The 20,196-nt window shown below is 39.0% G+C and overlaps 1 protein-coding gene across 10 annotated transcripts in view; it reads left to right on the top strand.

Moving 5' to 3' along the window:
* DOCK3 (dedicator of cytokinesis 3) overlaps positions 1–20,196 on the top strand; it is a 294,157-nt gene that overhangs the window by 65,152 nt on the left and 208,809 nt on the right. Inside the window, exon 1 of one of the 10 annotated variants that reach the window (XM_074312253.2) lies at positions 6,131–6,278. The exons of the other annotated variants lie outside the window; for them this stretch is intronic. Within the exon in view, the coding sequence (XP_074168354.1) occupies positions 6,153–6,278 (126 nt within the window). The 5' untranslated portion in view covers positions 6,131–6,152. Of the gene's footprint in view, positions 1–6,130; positions 6,279–20,196 lie in introns of those variants that run through there. 10 annotated transcript variants of the gene reach the window in all.

The raw sequence follows: 20,196 nt of genomic DNA, 5'->3' as shown, positions 1-20,196 counted from the left end.
GCTGATTAATTTATTGGATCGTTCAAGAGCCCTTGTACCAAGCGGAAAAATTACCCTATGCCAATTGCAAATTTATAGATTTCTGAATATTGTCATTTTTCAAATGTATGTTCCTAATATTAACTAAAACACAGTAGACTGAGTTTTGTTCAATCTGAAGAGAAGACAGTATTCATATGTCTGCAGTACCTCCACCCTATCTTAGTAAAATGTAAGGTCTATAACACCAGGGATTTTGGCTATCTTACTCATTGTGGTACCCCTAGAAGCTTTCATAAAATAGGTGTTTACTGAATGAATGAAGAAATTTGAGTTTCATTATGAACCTGATGGCAGTAATAGCCAAGAAGTTGTATTAACAGTTTCTTACATAAACTAAGCTTAAAGGATATGTCATATATGACACGTTCTGCTAGGCCAACAATTAATAAAAAGATTAATAAAAACACAATCTATATCCTTTGGAAACTTAGAGAGCGATAAGACACAAAATCTTGACTAAAAGTAAGACAGGGTTTGGGTTCTGAACAAGATGGAATAAACCCATTCGACTGTATTCCTCCTACTAATCACAACAAAAATCCCGGACAAAACCCATAAATCACCTACCAGAAAACTCTGAAAATTAGGGAAAACAAGGTGGACTGACTAGAGACCTTGGGACTCAAAGATTGAGTGAGTTCTTTATTGTTGTTTCTTTCTTGCCTCCCATATATTCTGGCCTGGGCTCTCGAGAAGCCCACAACCTGGAAATGCTAAAGGGTACAGACAAAAAAAAAAAAGAAAGAAAAAAGAAAAAATAGCACCAAGAAAAGCCTGTTCCCTCTAGCCAAAGGATGGCCCAGTAAGACAGAAACCTTTTAACCTATCCTGCCTGCTCTCTAGGAGAATATCACAAAAAAGCTGCATGCCTCCCTTCCACCCCAACAGGCATTGCAGCAACAGAATCTGTGGCCACAACTCTTGTCTTACACACATACCCTTCCGCCCACCTGCAGTAACAAAATTTGCTTCTGCAGTGGAGCCTCTGGGATGAATTCTAACTTCTATCCCTCCCCCTACAGCAATGGAGCAATGGCGCTTTTTAGTAGCACCAGTATGGAGGACTCTGATTTCCACCTCACCAGCAATTACAAGGTAGCACCTCTCCCCAGCAAAGCCTGTGGGTGAGATGCTGGCTTTCACAATTATCCAGCATTAACAAGGTGGTGCCCTTACTTTACTGAGTTTTGTGGGCAAAACTCTGACTTCTTCCTCTGCTCTGAAGTAAGGAAGAAGCATACCTTTGCAAAGGAGCCTGTGGTTGGAGCTCTTGATTTCCACTTCCTCCCTGTGGTAATAAGGTGGTGCTCTCCCCAGCTGAGCCCGTGGATAGGAATTGGACTTCCACTCCCCACCCCACCATTAAAGAGCCAGTGCCCCTCTCTAGTACGTTCTATGGACAGAACCCTACTTTTCATTCTTGCCCTGCTGAAATGAGGCAGGGATTCTCCCCGTCCAAGTACATGCTGAAGATAAAGTGGAGTGGAGTTCTGTCATCTAGGTAACACACAGTGGGGAAACCCAGAAGAGTGCTGGAGAGACTTTATAAACTAAATTGACATTTGAATCACAGCCCACAGAAGTAAGCCTAGGATTCTGAATCTAAACAGGTTGACTATCTGCTAAAATAGAAGATTTAAATAGGAATCAGAGTGGCATAGTATAATACTTAAAATGTCTAGCATACAGCCCAAAATTACTTGTAATATGAAAAGTCAGGAAAATCTCAACTCTCATGAGAAAAGATAATCAACAGATGCCAACTTTGAAATGACATAGATGTTGGAATCACCAGCAAGGATTTTAAAGCAGCTTTTGTAAAATAGCTCCAATGAGCAATTACACTCTCGAAACAAATGGAAACATAGAAAACTGCTCCAAAGAAGTAGAGAATATAGAGAATCAAATGAAAATTTTATAACTGAAAAACATAATAAGCAAAATTTACTGGATAGGCTCATATCATAATGGAAAGGACAGAGGAAAGAATTAGTGAACTTGAAGATGGATCAACAGAAATTATTCAAACTGAATAATGGGGAGAAAGTAAATTGAAAAGTGAACTTAGCCTCAGGGACCTGTGGGACAATAACAAAAGATCAAACATTTGAGGCACCATTGTACTAGATACTTGTAGAAAGGATAGAATGTGGAGGTAAAAAAACATTTGACGAAATAATGGCTTATATTTTCTCAGAAGCTGAGTGAACTCCACACAGGATAAACTAAAGAAATCCATACTCAGAAACATTATAGTGCAACTGAAAATTAAAACCAAATAAAACAATGTTGAAAGGGAAATCACACAGTACCATTAGGGGAATGGCAATTGGAATGAGAGCAGATTTCTCATCAGGAATTACAGAAGACATTTCCAATCAAATGCCAGTGTAGGTAAACATTGTTCTTGCCTCCTCTCACAACCACATCAAAATTACAACTAAACTACAGAACAGCCATCATTGAGAGCTGCCTGAATTCTAGTTCAACAGAAGTCCTACAACTAAGGACGTACAGAAGAAGTTACCTTGAAACTGATAGGAGGAGTATTGACGTGGAACTGGGCTTTCCCACACTCACATGTGGTGGTAAAATTGGGAGGGATATTTCTGCTGTGAAGTTCCCCTCCGGGGGAGTGAGGGTTCCCAGCCCGATACCAGGCTACCCAGCAGGGGCAGGGAAGTCCCCTCAGCTTTTGGCTGTGAAAACCAGTAAAGATGGTGGCTGAGTGACATGGAGGGCTGCTGGAGTTCCAGGCATTTCTCTTAAAGGGCCCATGCATGGACTTATTTGCTCTGAGCTCCAGCACAGGCAGCAGCTCGAAAGGTGCCAGGGACATACAAGGAGGAACTGAATTATCTGGCTTCAGGGCAAGGGCTAGAGGGGCAGCTTTCTTCCAGACAGAAGTGCTGCAGAAGGCATTGTTCCTTTGTTAGCCCTCCCTAGCCAGTATGTAGACTTAGGTGAACACCATATCTGAGTTCCATTAACTTAGCTGATATTGTTTACCTGGCCCTAGTGGTTCCCTGAGACCCCACCCCACCCAACTTGTGGTCTCACTCAAGCCACTTCCAGTAGCTTTTCTGTAAAAATGGTTGCTTTTGGCTCATGATATGGACTTCCCTAAAATCTCTCAAATGTTCACAAAACCCAAACAAGCAGCCTCTGGCTTCTGCATGCCACCTACCTTGTACTGAGAAGCCCTAAGCCCAGCACTAGCAACAGCCAATCTTGGTCTACAGCTTGGTCTCTCCCAGGTACCTCCAAGTCCAGCATGGTGGCTGCCATGTGTGGATTGCTTTGTGGCTCATGCGAGGTGGCCCTGGAGAGCATAGGTTGAACTTGGTCTATGGCTCCTCCCATAAGGCCCCAGCGCCATACATGAGGTGGCCAGCTTTGGACTAAACCAGAGCACCACCCGGCTGCCTCCACAGGCAACACACCCAAAGGACAGACTGGGCAGGCACCAGAGCCCTGCTAAAGCGAATTTTGCTCCATGAGGTCAGCCCCTGCACAATAGCTCCTCCACTGTAGTCATGGCAAGTCCTCACAACCAGTTAGCCAGAGGGTCAGTCCCTCCCACTGACATATAAGCAGCAACCAAGGCTCAATTACAACAGGAGGGCATGCACAACCCACACAAGGGACACACCTGGAGCACCTGGCTCTGGTGACCAGGGAGACTGTGCCACTGGGACATCTACTACATAAAGCCACTCTACTAAGACTGGGAGACATAGCAGCTCTGCCTAATACATAGAAACAAACACAAAAAGGCAGCCAAAATGGAGACACAAAGAAACATGTCTCAAATAAAAAAACAAACCTCCAGAAAAAGAACTAAACAAAATGGAGATAAGCAATCTACCAGACTCAGAGTTCAAAACACTGGTATAAATATGCTCAGTGAACACTGGGGAAGAGTAGATGAATGCAATGAGAACTTTAACAAAGGATAGGAAAAATAGAAATGGAGATAGAAAACATAATAAAGAACCAGTCAGAAATAAAGAAGAGAATAACTGAAATAAAGAATACAGTAGAGGGAATCAACAGATTAGATGAAGCAGAGGTTCGAATCGGCAATTTAGAAGATAAGGTAAACAACCAATTAGAAGAGCAAAAAGTAAAAAGAATTCAAAAAATGAGGACAGTTTAAGGGGCCTCTGGGACAACATCAAGCGTACCAACGTTCCCATCATTGGGGTACCAGAAGGAGAAGAGAGAGAACAAGGAATTGTAAACCTATTGAAGAAATAATGACAGAAAACTTCCCTAACCTGGTGAAGGAAATAGACATACAAGTCTAGGAAGCACAGAGAGACCCAAACAAGATTAACTCAAAGAGGCCCATACCAAGACACATCATAATTAAAATGCCAAAGGTTAAAGACGAAGAGAGAATCTTAAAAGCAGCAAGAGAAAAGCAGTTAGTTACTCTAAAGGGATCTCCCATAAGACTCTCAGCTGATTTCTCCACAGAAACTTTGCAGGCCAGAAGGGATTGGCACAAAATGTTCAAAGTGATGAAAAGCAAGGACATACAACCAAGATTACTCTACCAGCGAAGCTATCACTTAGACTAGAAGGGCAGATAAAGAGCTTCCCAGACTAGAGAAAGCTAAAGGAGTTCATGACCACCAAACCAGTATTACAAGAAATTACAGAGGGACTTCTTTAAGAAGAAGAAGGGGAAGAAGAAAAAAGGTAAATAATATGACTAATAAAATGGCAATAACTGCATATCTATCAACAATTAAGTGTAAATTAAATGCTCCAATCAAAAGACATAAGATGGCTGAATAGATAAGAAAATAAGACCCTTACATATGCTGCCTACAAGAGATTCACTTCAGATTGAATCTGAATCATATTGAAACACACAGACTGAAAGTAAAGGGACTGAAAAAGATACTTCATGAAAATGGAAACAAAACAAAACTGTGGTAGCAATACTTATACCAGACAAATAGACTTTCTTTTTTTTTAATTTTAATTTTATTTTGCTCCTCCACTTTACCAGCTATGAGACTTTGAGCAAGGCTCTTAGCCTCACTCTGTCTCAGCTTCCTCATGTACAAAATGGAACTAATAACAGCACCTACAAGACAGGTTTTGTGTAAAGATTAAATGAAATAGTACAAGTAAAAAACTTAGAACACTGTCTGGCATAGAGTAAACACTACATAAGTGTTAGTTGGTATTATTAAGACACGTCACAATGTGGTCTATCAACCTAAAGAGACTAAACTAAGGTGGTAACCTAATCATTTTTATAAACTCTCAGAAGATTAGAGCTAGAAATAGCCTTTAGAATTTACAGAGTTCAATCCTCCTTTCACAGATGAGAAAACTGCTTTACAAGGAAAGGGAAATGATTAATTAGCCCAGAGTCCCACAGTTGGGAAATGTCAGACCACTAAAGCTCAAGTCCCCCCCTTTTTTTCCTTCCTCATACCTCAATGCAATTCTATCAATATTTCTAATGGGAAAAAAGGTTTCTCTTTTCTAAGTAATCGAGAAGGCCAGCTGTTGTTTCAGGTGTGTGTGGGAGGGAATCTGTAGGAGCGGGGGTGCTGGACCAGTGCTGTGAAAATCAGGAGACTAATGAGATGGGTGACCCTAGACAAGTCCTTTCCAGTCTCTGGACCTCAGTTTCCCCAAATTAGGGGAATCGGATCTCCTCAACTAAACTTAGAGGCAACTTGTGGACAAGGATGATGATGTAAACACTCAGGTTCTAAGCTGCCCTACAGAGCCTGGCTCAGTATTAAACTAGGCAAATAATTACTGACTGACAAACTTCAAACCTCCTTTAGGTCTCTGCTCAAATGCCACCTTTTCAGTGAGGCCTTCTCACTCTACCCTCTTTACAATGGCAAATCCCTTCCCCACTTTGTTTATCTCCACAGTACTTAGCACCATCTGGGGACAAATAGACTTTAAAACAAAGGCTATAACAAGAGACAAAGAAGGACCTAATAATACCACCTCTGGGTATTTATCTGAAGAAACCCAAAATACTACTTCAAAGGGACACGTGCACCCATATGTTCATTGCAGCATTATTTGCAATAGCCAAGATATGGAGGCAACCTGGATGTCCATCAATGGATGAATGGAGAAAGAAGAGGTGGTACACATATGCAATGGAATATTACTCAGCCATAAAAAAGAACGAAATCTTGCCATCTACAACAACATGGATGGATCTAGAGGATATTGTACTAAATGGAGTAAGTCAGAGAAAGACAAATGCCGTGTAATTTCACATACGTGTGAAATCTAAAGAACAAAATAAAACAAACCCATAAATACAGAAAACATTTTGAGAGTTGCCTGCTGGGAGGGTGGTTGGGGGCATGGATGACAAAGGGGAAGGAATTAAGAAGTACCAATTGTTAGTTACAAAATAATCATGGGGATGTAAAATATAGCATAAGGAATATAGTTAATAATACTGTAATAACTTTGGTGTCAAGTGGGTACAGGATTTATTGGGGTGATCATTTCATAAGTTATATAAATGTCTAATCCCTAGGTTGTACACCTGAAACTAATATAATATTGTATGTCAGCTAATTAAAAAAATAAAACACTATTAAAAATAAATTAATTAAAAAAACAAACACCTACAGAACACAGAAGGAAGTGGCCCAACATTTTTCAACTATTGAAAGAGAAAAGACTGATGTTACTCCAGAATTGTGTATCCAGGAAAAATATACTTCAGGAATGAAGAAAAATAAATACATTTTCAGATTAAGGAAAGCTAAGGAAATTTGTTGCCAAATAACGACTATAAAAGTAGTCAATGAGACACAACTTAATGTGATACTTGGAAAGTTAGGAATGAGGAAAGTAGAAGGAATAAATAAATTCTCTTCAATATTTACAATTGTATTTGATGATACAAAGCAAAAACATTGATGTGGTGCTCAATGTATATAGAGGTTATATTTTAGAAAACTAAAGTAGGGAGGAAAAGGGACATATGAGGTACGATCAAAAACTATGGTGAATGTTTAAATTAAAAAAAATTTATTACAATAAAAGACACATTGCCACTAATCCCCCTCAAAATATTCTCCCTCGCTTCGAACACACTTATCCCATCATACTTGGCACTTTCTGAAGCAGTTCTGGAATTCCTGTATTGTGTCTTTAGTTGTGCTGTTGTGGTTGCCTCAATGTCCTGAATCAATACAAAACATTTACCTTTCATGGTCATTTTGACTTTGGGGAAGAGCCAGAAGTCACACGGTGCCAAATCTGGAGAATAAGGTGGATGAGGACACACTGTAATGTTTTTATTTGACAGAAATTGCCACACCAGAAGCCATGTGTGACTCGGAGCCTTTTTGTTGTGATAAAAAAATAATGGTGAATGCTGCTGCGAAGTGCCATCCAACAGAAAGGCAGGGATCTTCAATATGGCACGTCAGACCTTAGTAACAGTGTGTGACAAATTTAAACTTGTTTGGTGCAGTTGGTCGGGTATGAGCTACGGTTGAGAGAAGGTGTGTTTTTAAGTGTGCTGTAAATCATCCTCCATCATGACAATGCTCCGTGTCACACATCGCTCTGTACGGCAATTTCTGTCAAATAAAAACATCACGGTGTGTCCTCATCCACCTTATTCACCTGATCTGGCACCGTGAGACTTCTGGCTCTTCCCCAAAGTCAAAATGACCATAAAGGGTAAACGTTTTGAATTGATTCAGGACATTGAGGCAGCCACAACAGTGCAACTAAAGACACTCACGAAAGAGGACTCCCAGAACTGCTTCGGAAAGTGACAAGAATGATGGGATAAGTGTGTTCAAAGCGAGGGAGAGTATTTTGAGGGGGATTAATGGCAGTGTGTCTTTTACCATAATAAATTTTTAAAATTTAAACAGTCACCATATTTTTCGATCACACCTCATATATGATGTCCATTCATTCCTCCTTATCATAAACCCTTTAATCATGTTTGTCTGAGTTTGTCTGTGACATACATCTCCACGAATGACAAATGACATGTTCAATTGTGAAAATGAGTTTGGCTACTATAAATACCATGTCTAACATGCACATGTGACAAATTCACCAACCCCCTGCCCCCACTCTATCCCTACTGAGTTACACAATGACATGATTTTAGTACAGTCTTTCTTAGACTGGTTCCTATTTTTACTAGAATATCTTTTGAGATTTCAAAATAAACCTATTACAGTTTACAATGCCTTTTGGAGTGTTTTGAATAATATGATTTTGGATTTTCTCTTGACATTATTATAGAGCTATTTGACATTATACTAGATCTTATATCTGGCATGCTTTTATATTTCAAAAGAGTGGCATTAAACTATTTGAGAGGCAGATTAAATTACATAGCCTAAAAACAATATACATTTACATAGAACTCTGTATGTCATCAGCCTAAGCGCAGGCTTATATTGTACAAGAAAGGGTGTTACAAAAGGATTCTCAAGTTGTTTAAGTATACTGCTTTGCTATATGGGAAAAGTATCATTTAGAGGAGCAGTACACAGCTGTGATCGTAAGTTGTCGGAGCCTGGAAACTCATCGCCTAGCAACCACGTACTGACTGTGCATTCTCCAATCTCCTGTGCACTCTGTATGTCTTGGTGTTTCATATTTTTCATCCATAGAAATTGTAATCTTTTAGCAAAGATTGCTTTTTTAAAATTAAACTTATTGAGGGTGACATTGGTTAATAAAATTACATAAATTTCAAGTGTACAATTCTATAATACATCATATATTGCATTGTGTGTTCACCAACCAAAGTCAGAGCTCCTTCCGTCACTGTATATTTGACCCCCTATACCCTCTTCTACTACTCCCTCCCCCCTTACCCTCTGGTAACCACTAAACTAGTTGTCTGTGTCTATGAGTTTTTGCTTCTTTTTTTATCTTGCTCGTTTGTTGCTTTCAGTTTTATATCCCACATATGAGTGAAGTCATATGGTTGGTTGTCTGTTTTTTCTGTCTGATTTATTTTGCTTAGCATGATAACCTCAAGAGTCATCTATGTTGCAAATGGCAGTATTTCATCTTTCCTTGTGGCAGAGTAGTATTCCATTGTGTATATATATACCACATCTTCTTGATCTAATCATCTATCAAAGGACACTTTGGTTGTTTCCTTGTCTTGGCCACCGTGAAAAATGCTGCAGTGAACATCAGGTTACATATATCTTTATGGATAAATGTTTTCAGATTTTGGGGGTAGATACCCAGAAGAGGGATTGCTAGGTCATACGGTAATTCTATTCTTAATTTTTTGAGGAACTTCTATACTGTTTTCCATAGTGGCTGTACCAGTTTGCATTCCCACCAGCAGTGTATAAGGGTTCTTTTTTCTCCACAACCTCTCCACTGCTTGTTATTACTTGTTGTGTTGACAATAGCCATTCTAATAGGTGTGAGGTGGTTTTGATTTGCATTTCCCTAATAGCTAGTGAAGTTCAACATCTTTTCATATATCTGTTGGCTGTTTGTATGTCTTCTTGAGAGAAGTGTCTGTTCAGGTCTTCTGCCCATTTTTTAATTGGATTTTGTTGTCGTTGAGTTGTATAAGTTCTTTATATATTTTGGATATTAGCCCCTTATTAGAGTTGTTTGCAATTATCTTCTCCTGTTCAGTTGGTTGCCTCTTTATTTTGTGGATGGTTTATTTTGCTGTGCAGAAGCTTTTTAGTTTGATATATAGTCCCATTCATTTATTTTGCATTTACTTCCTTTGCCTTTGAGGTTGAATTCATAAAATCCTCTCTAAGACCAAGGTCCATAAGTTTACCTATGTTTTTGTCTATGCAACGTATTGTTTCAGGGCTTATATTTAGGTCTTTGATCTGTTTTGAGTTAGTTAGTGGCAGTGTAGTTTAATTCAAATTATACGACAAAGTGACAGCAATCAAAACAACTTGGTATTGGCAGAAAAACAGACACAGACCAATGGAATAGAATTGGAAACCCAGAAGTAAACCCACATATATATGGGCAAATAATTTTCGACAAAGGAAACAAAAACATACAATGGAAAAATCAATGCTTCTTCATAAATGGTGCTGGGAAAATTGGAAAGCCACATGCAAAAGAATGAAAGATTGCTTCTTATCTTTGTGATTATCTCCGATAAGGACCACATGACAGGGATGAATGCATTCTTAATTACTTTTGTTGTTTCACAGTCTCTTTGTCACAATACTGATTTTATGCTACTGAACACACATTGGTCGGACTGATATATTTAATCTGTAACAAGTGTTTCTTTTTACATTGATTAATGTTTAGAAATTCTATTCATAAAAATAAAAACTGTTCTAGAAATTTATCATCCCTGATCTTTTAAAATTTAGTTTAATGTATAAATAAAGATAGTTAGTAGTTATATTTTAGAATTACCCTATATTGATTATTTAGCTGATCTACTTTAATCATAACAGTCTATGAGGAGGTAACATTTATTCTATTTTATAGAGGGGGATACTGAGGCACAAAAAGGTTAGATAACCTGTTCAGGGTCACTTTTGATCACTACTACTTTATGGTTTACAATAGTGACTTAAAATTTTTTTTGCATGCACCTCATAGTAAGAAATACATTTACACTGCAGTCTAATCCACATATATAAAAATGTCTATGTATGTTTACATATGTGTGTTTATATGCATATATATGCAGACTTAACCTATAGATATACTGAAACAAGTATTGTTCACTGAAACAATACTTCATACAATATACTCTATTATGTCTATTCTGGTGTATTTTAAAGTAATTGCTGATTCCAACTCTCTAAGTAGATTTTATGACTTACTAATGGGATACAATCCACAGTTTAAAGAGTACTGATTTGCAAAGTGATGTTAATTATATTATCTAATTTTGGTAATTATTTTAAGTAATTTCAGTTATTATTTTAAGTAATGGAAGGTTATTATACAGGAACCCAGTAAAATCTAAAATACTCAGGTCTCAAAAAGATTGGGACTTTGGAGTTGGTTCTAGATCCAAAGTAGTTCTAGAAACTTTAGTGGCTTTAAATGTTGGAGTTCCTTAAAACTCAGTCCTATACCCCCTTTTCTCCTCATTCTCTTCCTACATTACACTCACAGGTTTAGTATCTACATACCAGTGTCTACCATATATGTATTTCTGGCCTTGACTTCTCTTCTGACGTTCAGACCCATACCTCCATCCAGCTGCCTACTTTCCCTAAACATAATACGCGTAGGTGTTTTGTAATCTGTCTGATAATTCCAATAGCTCAAATCTTTGAAGTCTGTTTATTCTACTACTGGTTCTATCTACTCTGGTACCTCAGTGCTTGACTGTCTGGCTATATTGCTCTTTGTTTTGAAATTTTGTTTGTGGAGATGCTTTGAGGCGTAGGATAAATGAGCCTTCCTCTAGAGAGAATTTTCACTTCTGCTACGTTGATAGGTGATAGTCGGGAATTACTTTCAACAAAACTGAAATTGAGGTTTTCTAGACTACACCAGTGATACGCATTGAACATCAAATTCACACAAAGGGATTGAAGTAGTAGTTACAAGCTTTAGGGGAAAGGCCTCCTACTTCGTCTCTCTCTAGCACTAGGCCATCTCCTCAGTCCTGTGGGGGTAATGTGATTTCCTTCTGGTTTCCTTACATCCAGAGTATAGCCCTTGGAGGTCCTCGTTTAATGTGGGAGTACCTCCTATTAGACTTCCCTTGGGTGAGCTCTCACATCTGTCCCCTTAGCCCAAAGAGGCTGTCAGAGCTTTGGTTTTGCCTAGATTAGCAATACACTTAGGGAAAAAGCAGTTTAGGTTGCTTAGCTTCTTTCTCTAGGTTTTTGACTTAATAATTTCTTATCATATTGTTGGCTCTTTGACATTTTTAAGAAACTGGGTTTTAAAAATACTTTATGCAGTAATTTTAGATATTTTCAGCAAGAATATTTAAATAAGTCAGCCTGGAATAACTGGAAATGGAAATCTTCCTACTTATCTCCCGTGGGTTATCTCAAGGCACCTCCAACCGGGCACCACCGTTATAAGGCTCCCAGCCTCCTCTGCTCCTCCAGCTTGGCCTTTTCCTGTGCTTAGCATCTTACTTGTGCACATGGAAAATCCATATAAACTCAGCACCTCATACTCCATATTTTTACTGCAAAATATGTCTTTAATGTCTCCACCTCTGTTATTTCCATCCTGATCCATTATCTCTCACCAGTACAACTGTGGTAGAATCTATACCTCCGTGTTTAGGCTTCTATATTCTGTTCTTCACACTGTAGCCAAAATGACCTTTTAAAAATTGGGTTTGATCATACCATTTCCTTGTTTAAAATCCTTTAATGGCTTCCCATAACTTTCAGAACAAACACACAAATTCTTACTGTTGTTGAACAGGCCCTGTAGAATCTGATCTGTGCTACCTCAGCCTTGGAGCCTTAGTGGTAATTCTGTATAATACATGGAAAAGGCTATTGGTCCCAGGTTATGAAGTTGCTATTTGTTTTTCAAGGCTGTGGGGAGCCACAAATGTTTTTTAAGCAATGGAAGAATGTAAGTATATATTTTTTTGCAGTACTGATGATGGAGTGGAGTGGAGTGGCAATGCTGAGGAACGTGTGAAGATGAGAAATAGTGTAAGCTGAGCCAGGAGAATGGCAGAGGATGCAGAGGTTGCATACAAGAAAAAATTTAGAAGTAGACTTAGTGAGATCCAGCAACTTACTGTATGTGATGGTTAAAGGAGAAGGAGAAGGCCAACAAAGTATGACAAAATATTTCACGTGAATTTATTAAGCAGTTAGTTTAGATTGGACAATGCTATAAGCACTTTAGTATATTCCCTTTTATTCTTCAGAATCACCCTATGACGTAGGTATTATTAACATCCTCAGTTTTTTGGTAAAGGAAACGATGACAGAGATTAAGTACTTAGCCCATTTCACACAGCTATTGAGTGATTGAGGTAAGATTTCAAACCTGTGCTATTTCTCGCCTAAGAAATCCAGTGGACAGTAGTTGTGTTAGCTGAGATATCAGACATAAGAAGGGGGGCAGACTTTGAGGAACAAGTATGTATATGTCTGAAGATGAGGAAGAAAGTGGGGGAAATAGAAGATGAGTCTATTTGGGGACATCCAGGAGTTATCCATCAACAGTTGGAAATGTGATTGTGGATTTCCAAAGGGAATTGGAGAACAGAGTTATGCAGTCGTCAGTCAGTGATGTTTGGAGCCATGAAAGAGCCCAAGATCACCCAAGGAGAAAGTGACCTCATAGGCCTGGTGTGAGGGCTCAGTTAGGTAACACGTGTAAAGAGCACTTAGCCCGGTGCCTGGAGAACGCTAAAAGATAGATGAATGTTACCTGTTATTATTATTGTGAAAGTAAGGGTGAAAGCACAACAAAAGTTTTGACATTTTTATTAAACACATATAGCACGCTTTTCTTAAATTGAATTATGATGGTGTGTTAGGTATGTTGTGAAAAATCAGGTGTTTTATAGGAGATAAATAATTCTGTATTTCTGAAACAGCAAAAGGGTTTGGATTCTCATCTTTAGCATTTTTTATATAACGCTTTTTATTGATATGCACAAATGTTACTGTCAGTTTTATAAATATTTTCAGTAGGAGAAATATGTTCCTTTAGGTGATTAAATTCATTTGTAAAAGTCAGCTGACTTAAATAACCTCTGACATTTGTAACAAAGAACCTAAGTTATAAATGTCTGGCAGAGGAGTGACTGCTATTACCGTGTTTCCCCAAAAATAAGACCGGGTCTTAGATTAAGTTTTGCTCCAAAAGACGCATTAGGGCTTATACGTTCAGGGGATGTCCTCCTGGAAAATCATGCTAGGGCTTATTTTCCGGTTAGGTCTTATTTTCGGGGAAACATGGTAGTTTTTGCCTCTTTAAACAGATTCAGGTATGGGATTTTTTTTACAGTTTAATCAGTGCCACGTACAAAGCTTATTTAGTATTTAATGAGGAGGCCCTGTCCTTACAGTAAGGCTCTGAAATGTCACCAGTGTTCATAATTCACATAGCTTTGTTCATTTCAAAAGGTGCTAAAAAGGTGGAGGTCAGGTTACCAAGGAACTAAAGCATGGAATCTGTGGTGAGGGGCTGTGGGAGGCATATTTGGTAGGACTCAGTGAGGCACAGTGGGTGGCTGAGCCATCTCTGACTGTGGAGCAGCAGTAGGAAATAAACCTTTAGGTCTGTAGCAGGAAAGAATCGGTCATCAGCCATCATTTGTAGAGATCCTACTCCTTTGAGGTCTGTGTTTTGCAGTTAGGGGGAAAGGGATAAGATGGAGGGGGAATGCACTTAAGTATAAAATATGGTCCCAGACTTCCACATACTTGCACACTTTGGGAGAGCAAAGGTTACACAGGAGTGGTGATGAAGGGCAATAAAAACAAATATCTCCCTCTTCCTTAATGAGTAGTAACAGCAGTGAATGCTGCAGGTCTTGATACTTGGAGATGAATGAGGACAGTTCAGAAAATACGGCCAGGAAGAGAAAGTACAGTGCGTTTAAAAGGTAGAAATAGTTCAAGAAGGTAGGAGCATAAGAGGAAGGAAGTGTTTCAACCTAGAGAAACTGGGGCAGAGTCTTAACATCTCTGAATAGAACCAACCTGGTGCATCAGTTTCGTTAGCCATTCTCTCATTAAGCACTGTTGAACCTCCTGTTTTGCAAGACCACATGCAGGATGTTGAGACCACACATAATGTCCATTAACAACATTAGTTTTGGATATCAGTGCCAATATACGTGTCTTTATAAGGAATTTATTTTAATAATATTGCTAAAGTTACCAAAAAATGTAAAGGACAACCAAAATTTCTCATATATACGCATAGCTCATGGAAGGCAATTTTATGTAAGTCAGGATTGAGAAGTGGGTGTGTAAAAATATCAGCCTGCAACTTAATTTAAACGTTGCTAACTACACATGAGTAGCCATCCCAAGTATAAACAGTTAAAAAATGGATTTAGTGTAGCTTTTAATACCTTCTTCACTTGGAGGTACAGTTTCTTCTTTCTTCCATCCTTGAGAGAGCTCTGTGATTTCTGGCCGTGGTGATGGTACCATTCTGCCTTTTATTCTCTGAGAATGAGGAGGCTCCTGTAGATACGGGGCTGGTTCTTCGGTAGACCTGAAGCTTACCCTTGAACTCTCAGGCAGCTAACTAACAGATGTATCCTGGGAGACGTGGACTCTGGCTAGCACCTGTGTTGCCCCAGTGACCGCCAGCCAATTTTTGCCACACTCACATTGAACACACAGACTCACAAATATTTATGCCCATATTTTTAGCTTGCTTCATGTTTCCGCATTTTGCTCTTGTCTTCGTTTATAAATGCCAGTGTTATTTGGCTTTTTATTCTGCATCAGAGCAGTTACTTGTTTTTTTGTGTGAATAAGAACAGCTCCAGGTCTAAAGAAGGATTGTATGGCAGAATGATTTTAAAGTTTATAGAAGAATTTTGGCCAGAGCCAAAAGCATTACTAAAGAACAGCTGCTGCTGATGTTCTGAACTCCAATAGCAAGATGCTTATGTGGGAATTTCATTGAAAAGGAAGTACAAAGCACCAATAAACATACGAAAACATGCTCAATCATGCATAGAAATAAATACAAATTAAGAGGAGACAGGACTTTACTTACCGGGTTAATAAAACTAAAATGATTAATAATACCTGCTGTTTGATGTTGATGTAGCTGTAACCATTTTGGCGTGCAATTTGGCAATCTGTCAATCTGTTACGTGTGCCCACCCCTCTACCAAGCGGATGTCACAGATGTGCCTTTCCTGGCTCACTAAGCTAGCAGGAGGAGAGTGCATCATCACTGGTAATTGCAGAGGACGTGAACAACCAAAGTCTTCACTAGGGACTGGTTAAAGAATTACAGTGTGTTCATTTATTTGATAAAATTCAAAAGAAAATACCTCATTGACCCAAGAAACTTTTCCTTCCAGTCCGTTTTAAAAAAATATCTGTAATTTCTTTTTCTTCCTCATTCTTTACATATGTAATCTTTCAATAAGCCCCATTATTGCTGTCTTCATAATATCTTGAGTCTCTCAATTTCTCTCCATCTCTCCATCTTTTCTTACTGATTTGAGATTTAGGGGGAAAACCATACAACACTGGCCTAAATAAAGGGCAGAAAGGAGGAAATGGGATGTGTGTGGCATTTTTATTTCCCTTTCCCTTTGTCCCTCTCTCCACACAACAAGAACCATGTGATCTCTTTAAAATGCAAGTGGGATCAGCCTGTGACCAAAATTAGGCAAAATAGAGACAAGCGCCTTGTATCGGTCCTTCAGTTACTCCCCAGACAAGTTAGAACAGGCACACACAATTGCTTCTGAGCAAAGTCTGCTCTGTTTCCTTTGGGACCCAGGAGCAGGCCCCCTTCATGGGAACACAGCCCGATGCCACTTTAAGACTGCACTGCCTCCGGCTGTGCCATGCCAGCCAGGGTCTGGGCAAGGGCAAACGGAAACACCACAAAACTTTCCTACTGGTTTTATGTTGCCTTTTTCTTGGTCCAGCATTTGCTTGGTTTCTGTAAACCTTTGACTGTTTTCTCGAGTTCTGACAATGTTGGTTCTGACAGTTTCTGCTTGATTTTCAATGTTTCTGTGAGAGAATGAGTGCTTGGCGCTGCTTACTCTGCCACTTTCTAATGTCACACAGTTCATTTCTTTTTATCTCTACCTGTTGGTAAACATTTGGATTGTTCCCAATTTGGGGCTATTATGGCTAAAACAGTTGTGATGGTTGATTTTATGTGTCAACTTGACTGGGCCATGGGGTGCTGCTGAGCTATTTGGTCAGATATCCTGGGTGTGTGTGAGGGTGTGTTTAGATGATACGAACATTTGAATTCATAGACTGAGTAAAGCAGATTGCCCGCCCTCATGTGGGTAGCCCTTGTCTAATCAGTTGAAGGCCTGAATAGAACAAAAGGCTGACTCTTCCATGAATAAGGGGAACTTCTCCTGCCTGACTGAGCTGGGACATTGGTCTTTCCCTGCCTTTGGACTTGAACTATATCATCAGCTCACCTGGCTTTCCAACTTACTGACTGTAGATCTTGGGACTTCTAAGACTCCATAGTCATGTGAGCCAGTTCCTTATACTGTGTGTGTGTGCACGTGCACGGGAGTCCTTTGTGGAGTTATTGTTGTTCGATTAGTTGTAAATTCCGGAGGAACTTTACAGAAACTCACCTCACGCCACCGTTTTTAGAGAGAATTCTTGCTCCTATGTTTTCTTTCGAAAGTGTTTTTTTTTTAATTAGTTTCAGGTGCACAAGACAAAGTAATACTTAGACGTTTATCTTTTATATCCCTCACATTGTGTGAAACCCCCTCCCCCCATCCACTAACCCTCTGACATCGCACAGAGCCATTACATTTCCACTGTCTCTATTCCTAATACTGTACTCCGCTTCTTGTAAGTACATATATATATATACACACACACACACACACACACACACACACACACATACATACAAACTTGTAGTTGACATTCATTATTGTTCAGCTTCAGCTTCAGGTGTACAGTGCAGTGATCAGGCATCTACATCATCCCTGAGGTGGTCTCCCTAATGAGACAAGTGTCCATCGGATACCCTACAGAATCTTTACAACATTATTGATTACATTCCCCAAATTAATTTTCCCCCCTGTGGCCATCTTGTGGTTACTGACTATTTTCTAATCCCCTCACCTTCCCCCTTATCCCCACCCTCCCTCCCATCTAGCAACCCTCAGTTTTTCCTCTATGTCTCCAAAACTATTTCTGATTAGTTCATTCACTTATTCTTTTCTTTAGATTCCACATATAAGTGAGATCATATGGTATTTGTCTTTCTCTGTCTGACTTATTTCACTTAACATAATGTTCTCTAGGTCCATCCATGTTGTTGCAAATGGTAAGATTTCTTTCTTCTTTATGGCTGAGTAATACTCCATTGTATAAATGTACCACAGTTTCTTAATCCAGTCGTCTACCGATGGGCATTTCGGTTGTTTTCATGTCTTGGCTATTGTGTATAGTGCTGCAATAAACATGGGAGTGCATAAATTTTTTTCAATTAGAGTTTTGGATTTCTCCGGATAGATACCTAGGAGTGGAATTGCTGGATCATAAGGTAGTTCCATTTTCAGATTTTTGAGATACCTCCATACTGTTTTCCATAGTGGCTGCACCAATCTGCTGTCCCACCAACAGTGCACAAGGGTTCTCTTTTCTCCACATCTGTGCCAACACTTGTTGTTTGTTGATATATTGATGATAGCCATTTTGACTGGGGTGAGGTGGTTTTTATTTGCATTTCTCTGATTAGTGAGTTTGAGCATTTTTTCATATGTCTGTTTGCCTTCTTTATGTCCTTTTTAGAAAAATGTCTCTTCATGTCCTCTGCCCATTTTTTAATTGGGTTGTTTGTTTTTTTGGAGTTGAGTTGAGTGAGCTTTTTATAAATTTGTGATATTAACCCCTTATTAGATATATCATTGGCAAATATCTTTTCCCATTCAGTAGGGTCCTTTTTTGTTTTATTGATGGTTTCCTTTGCTGTGAAAAAACTTTTTAGTTTGATATAATCCCACATGTTTATTTTTTCTCTTACTTCCCTTGCGCGAGGAGATATATCAGTAAAAATCTTACTCCGGGTAATGTCTGTGAAATTTCTTCCTGTATTTTCTTCTAGGAATTTTATGGTTTCAGATCTTACATTTAAGTCTTTAAGCCATTTTGAAATTATTTTTGTATATGGTGTAAGGAGGTGGTCCAGCTTCATTTTTTTGCATGTGTCTGTCCAGGTCTCCCAGCACCATTTACTGAATAGACTGTCTTTACCCCACTGTACATTCTTGCTTCCATTGTCATAGATTAAATGACCATATAGGCATGGATTTATTTCTGGACTCTCTATTCTGTTCCATTGATCTATGTGTCTGTTTTATGCCAGTACCATGCTGTTTTGATTACTGTAGCCTTGTAGTATAATTTGATGTCAGGTATCGTGATACCTCCCACTTTGTTCTTATTTCTCAAGATTGCCAAGGCTATCCGGGGTCTTTTATGGATATGATTCATGAAATAATACAGGGGTTGCTCCTCAGCTGCAGGGCATAGATAAGGTCTAGAAACATAATGAAGCAAACTTGTGAATATTTGTTCCCAAAATAAAGAATGTTTCAGACAGCCAGAATCTCTCCATAGCTCTCTCCTTTTCAGTGCTTTGAATTTTTCTGTTGATTTGTTTAAAAAGGAGTAAAGGCAAGAGAAGACGAGAAGAAAACTACAAATAGATTTTAGTGGCTTTTCACATTTCTTAAAGAATTGCTAATCTGTCTTTTAGCAGAAAATAATTGTCCAACTTGAACAATATATTATACTCTGTAGTATGTAGGTTGGTTGGGAATGGGAGCAGAGGGCCATACAGCAAAGTGTAGGAGGCGAGATCTATTTACAAGTAAAAGTCTACTATCCCTATATCCCACATTTTCTTGTGTATTTCTGTGTTGGTGAAATCTTAAAACATTGAGAGACAATTTTATAAGTACAGTTTACCATTTAACAGAACAATTGACAAAGCTGCAAACGAAAGGCATGCATTCACTCTAAGGAGTTATGCTCCTCTAAGAGGTAGGTCTTCCTCAACCTACTTTTTAATTATTGACTGTACCACTAGGGTATTACCAAAAATTAATGTGTTTATATAAACAGCCAACCTTCCTAAGGATCAATAAATTTAGACATGTAAATAGCTGGCAAAGGTGGGTGTGGTAGGCAGCCTCTAAAATGTCCCCCATCACCCTTGCCTTGTCTCCTGGTACCCCCAGCCTTGTGAAATGCCCTCCACTTGACTGTGGGCTGGACTTTTAATGAGTAGAATACAGCAGAAATGATATGTGAATTCTTCTGCGATTAGGTTTTGAAAAGACTGGGATTCCCATCTTGCATCCTCTCAGTCTGTCTCTGTCTCTTGACTTGTCGCACTCGGGGGGGAATTGGCTGCCATGTTTCAAGGTGGACTATGGAGAGGCCCATGTACCTGGGTTTGGAGGCAGATTTTACTTGTCAGGTCCTGAGATGCCTG

Source organism: Rhinolophus sinicus, chromosome 5 (genome assembly GCF_057876585.1).
Source record: "Rhinolophus sinicus isolate RSI-liver-muscle chromosome 5, RSI-T2T, whole genome shotgun sequence".
In the NCBI taxonomy this organism is placed as follows: domain Eukaryota; kingdom Metazoa; phylum Chordata; class Mammalia; order Chiroptera; family Rhinolophidae; genus Rhinolophus; species Rhinolophus sinicus.
The sequence above is the reverse complement of the archived record's forward strand: the minus strand, read 5'-3'. Positions and strand labels throughout refer to the sequence as shown.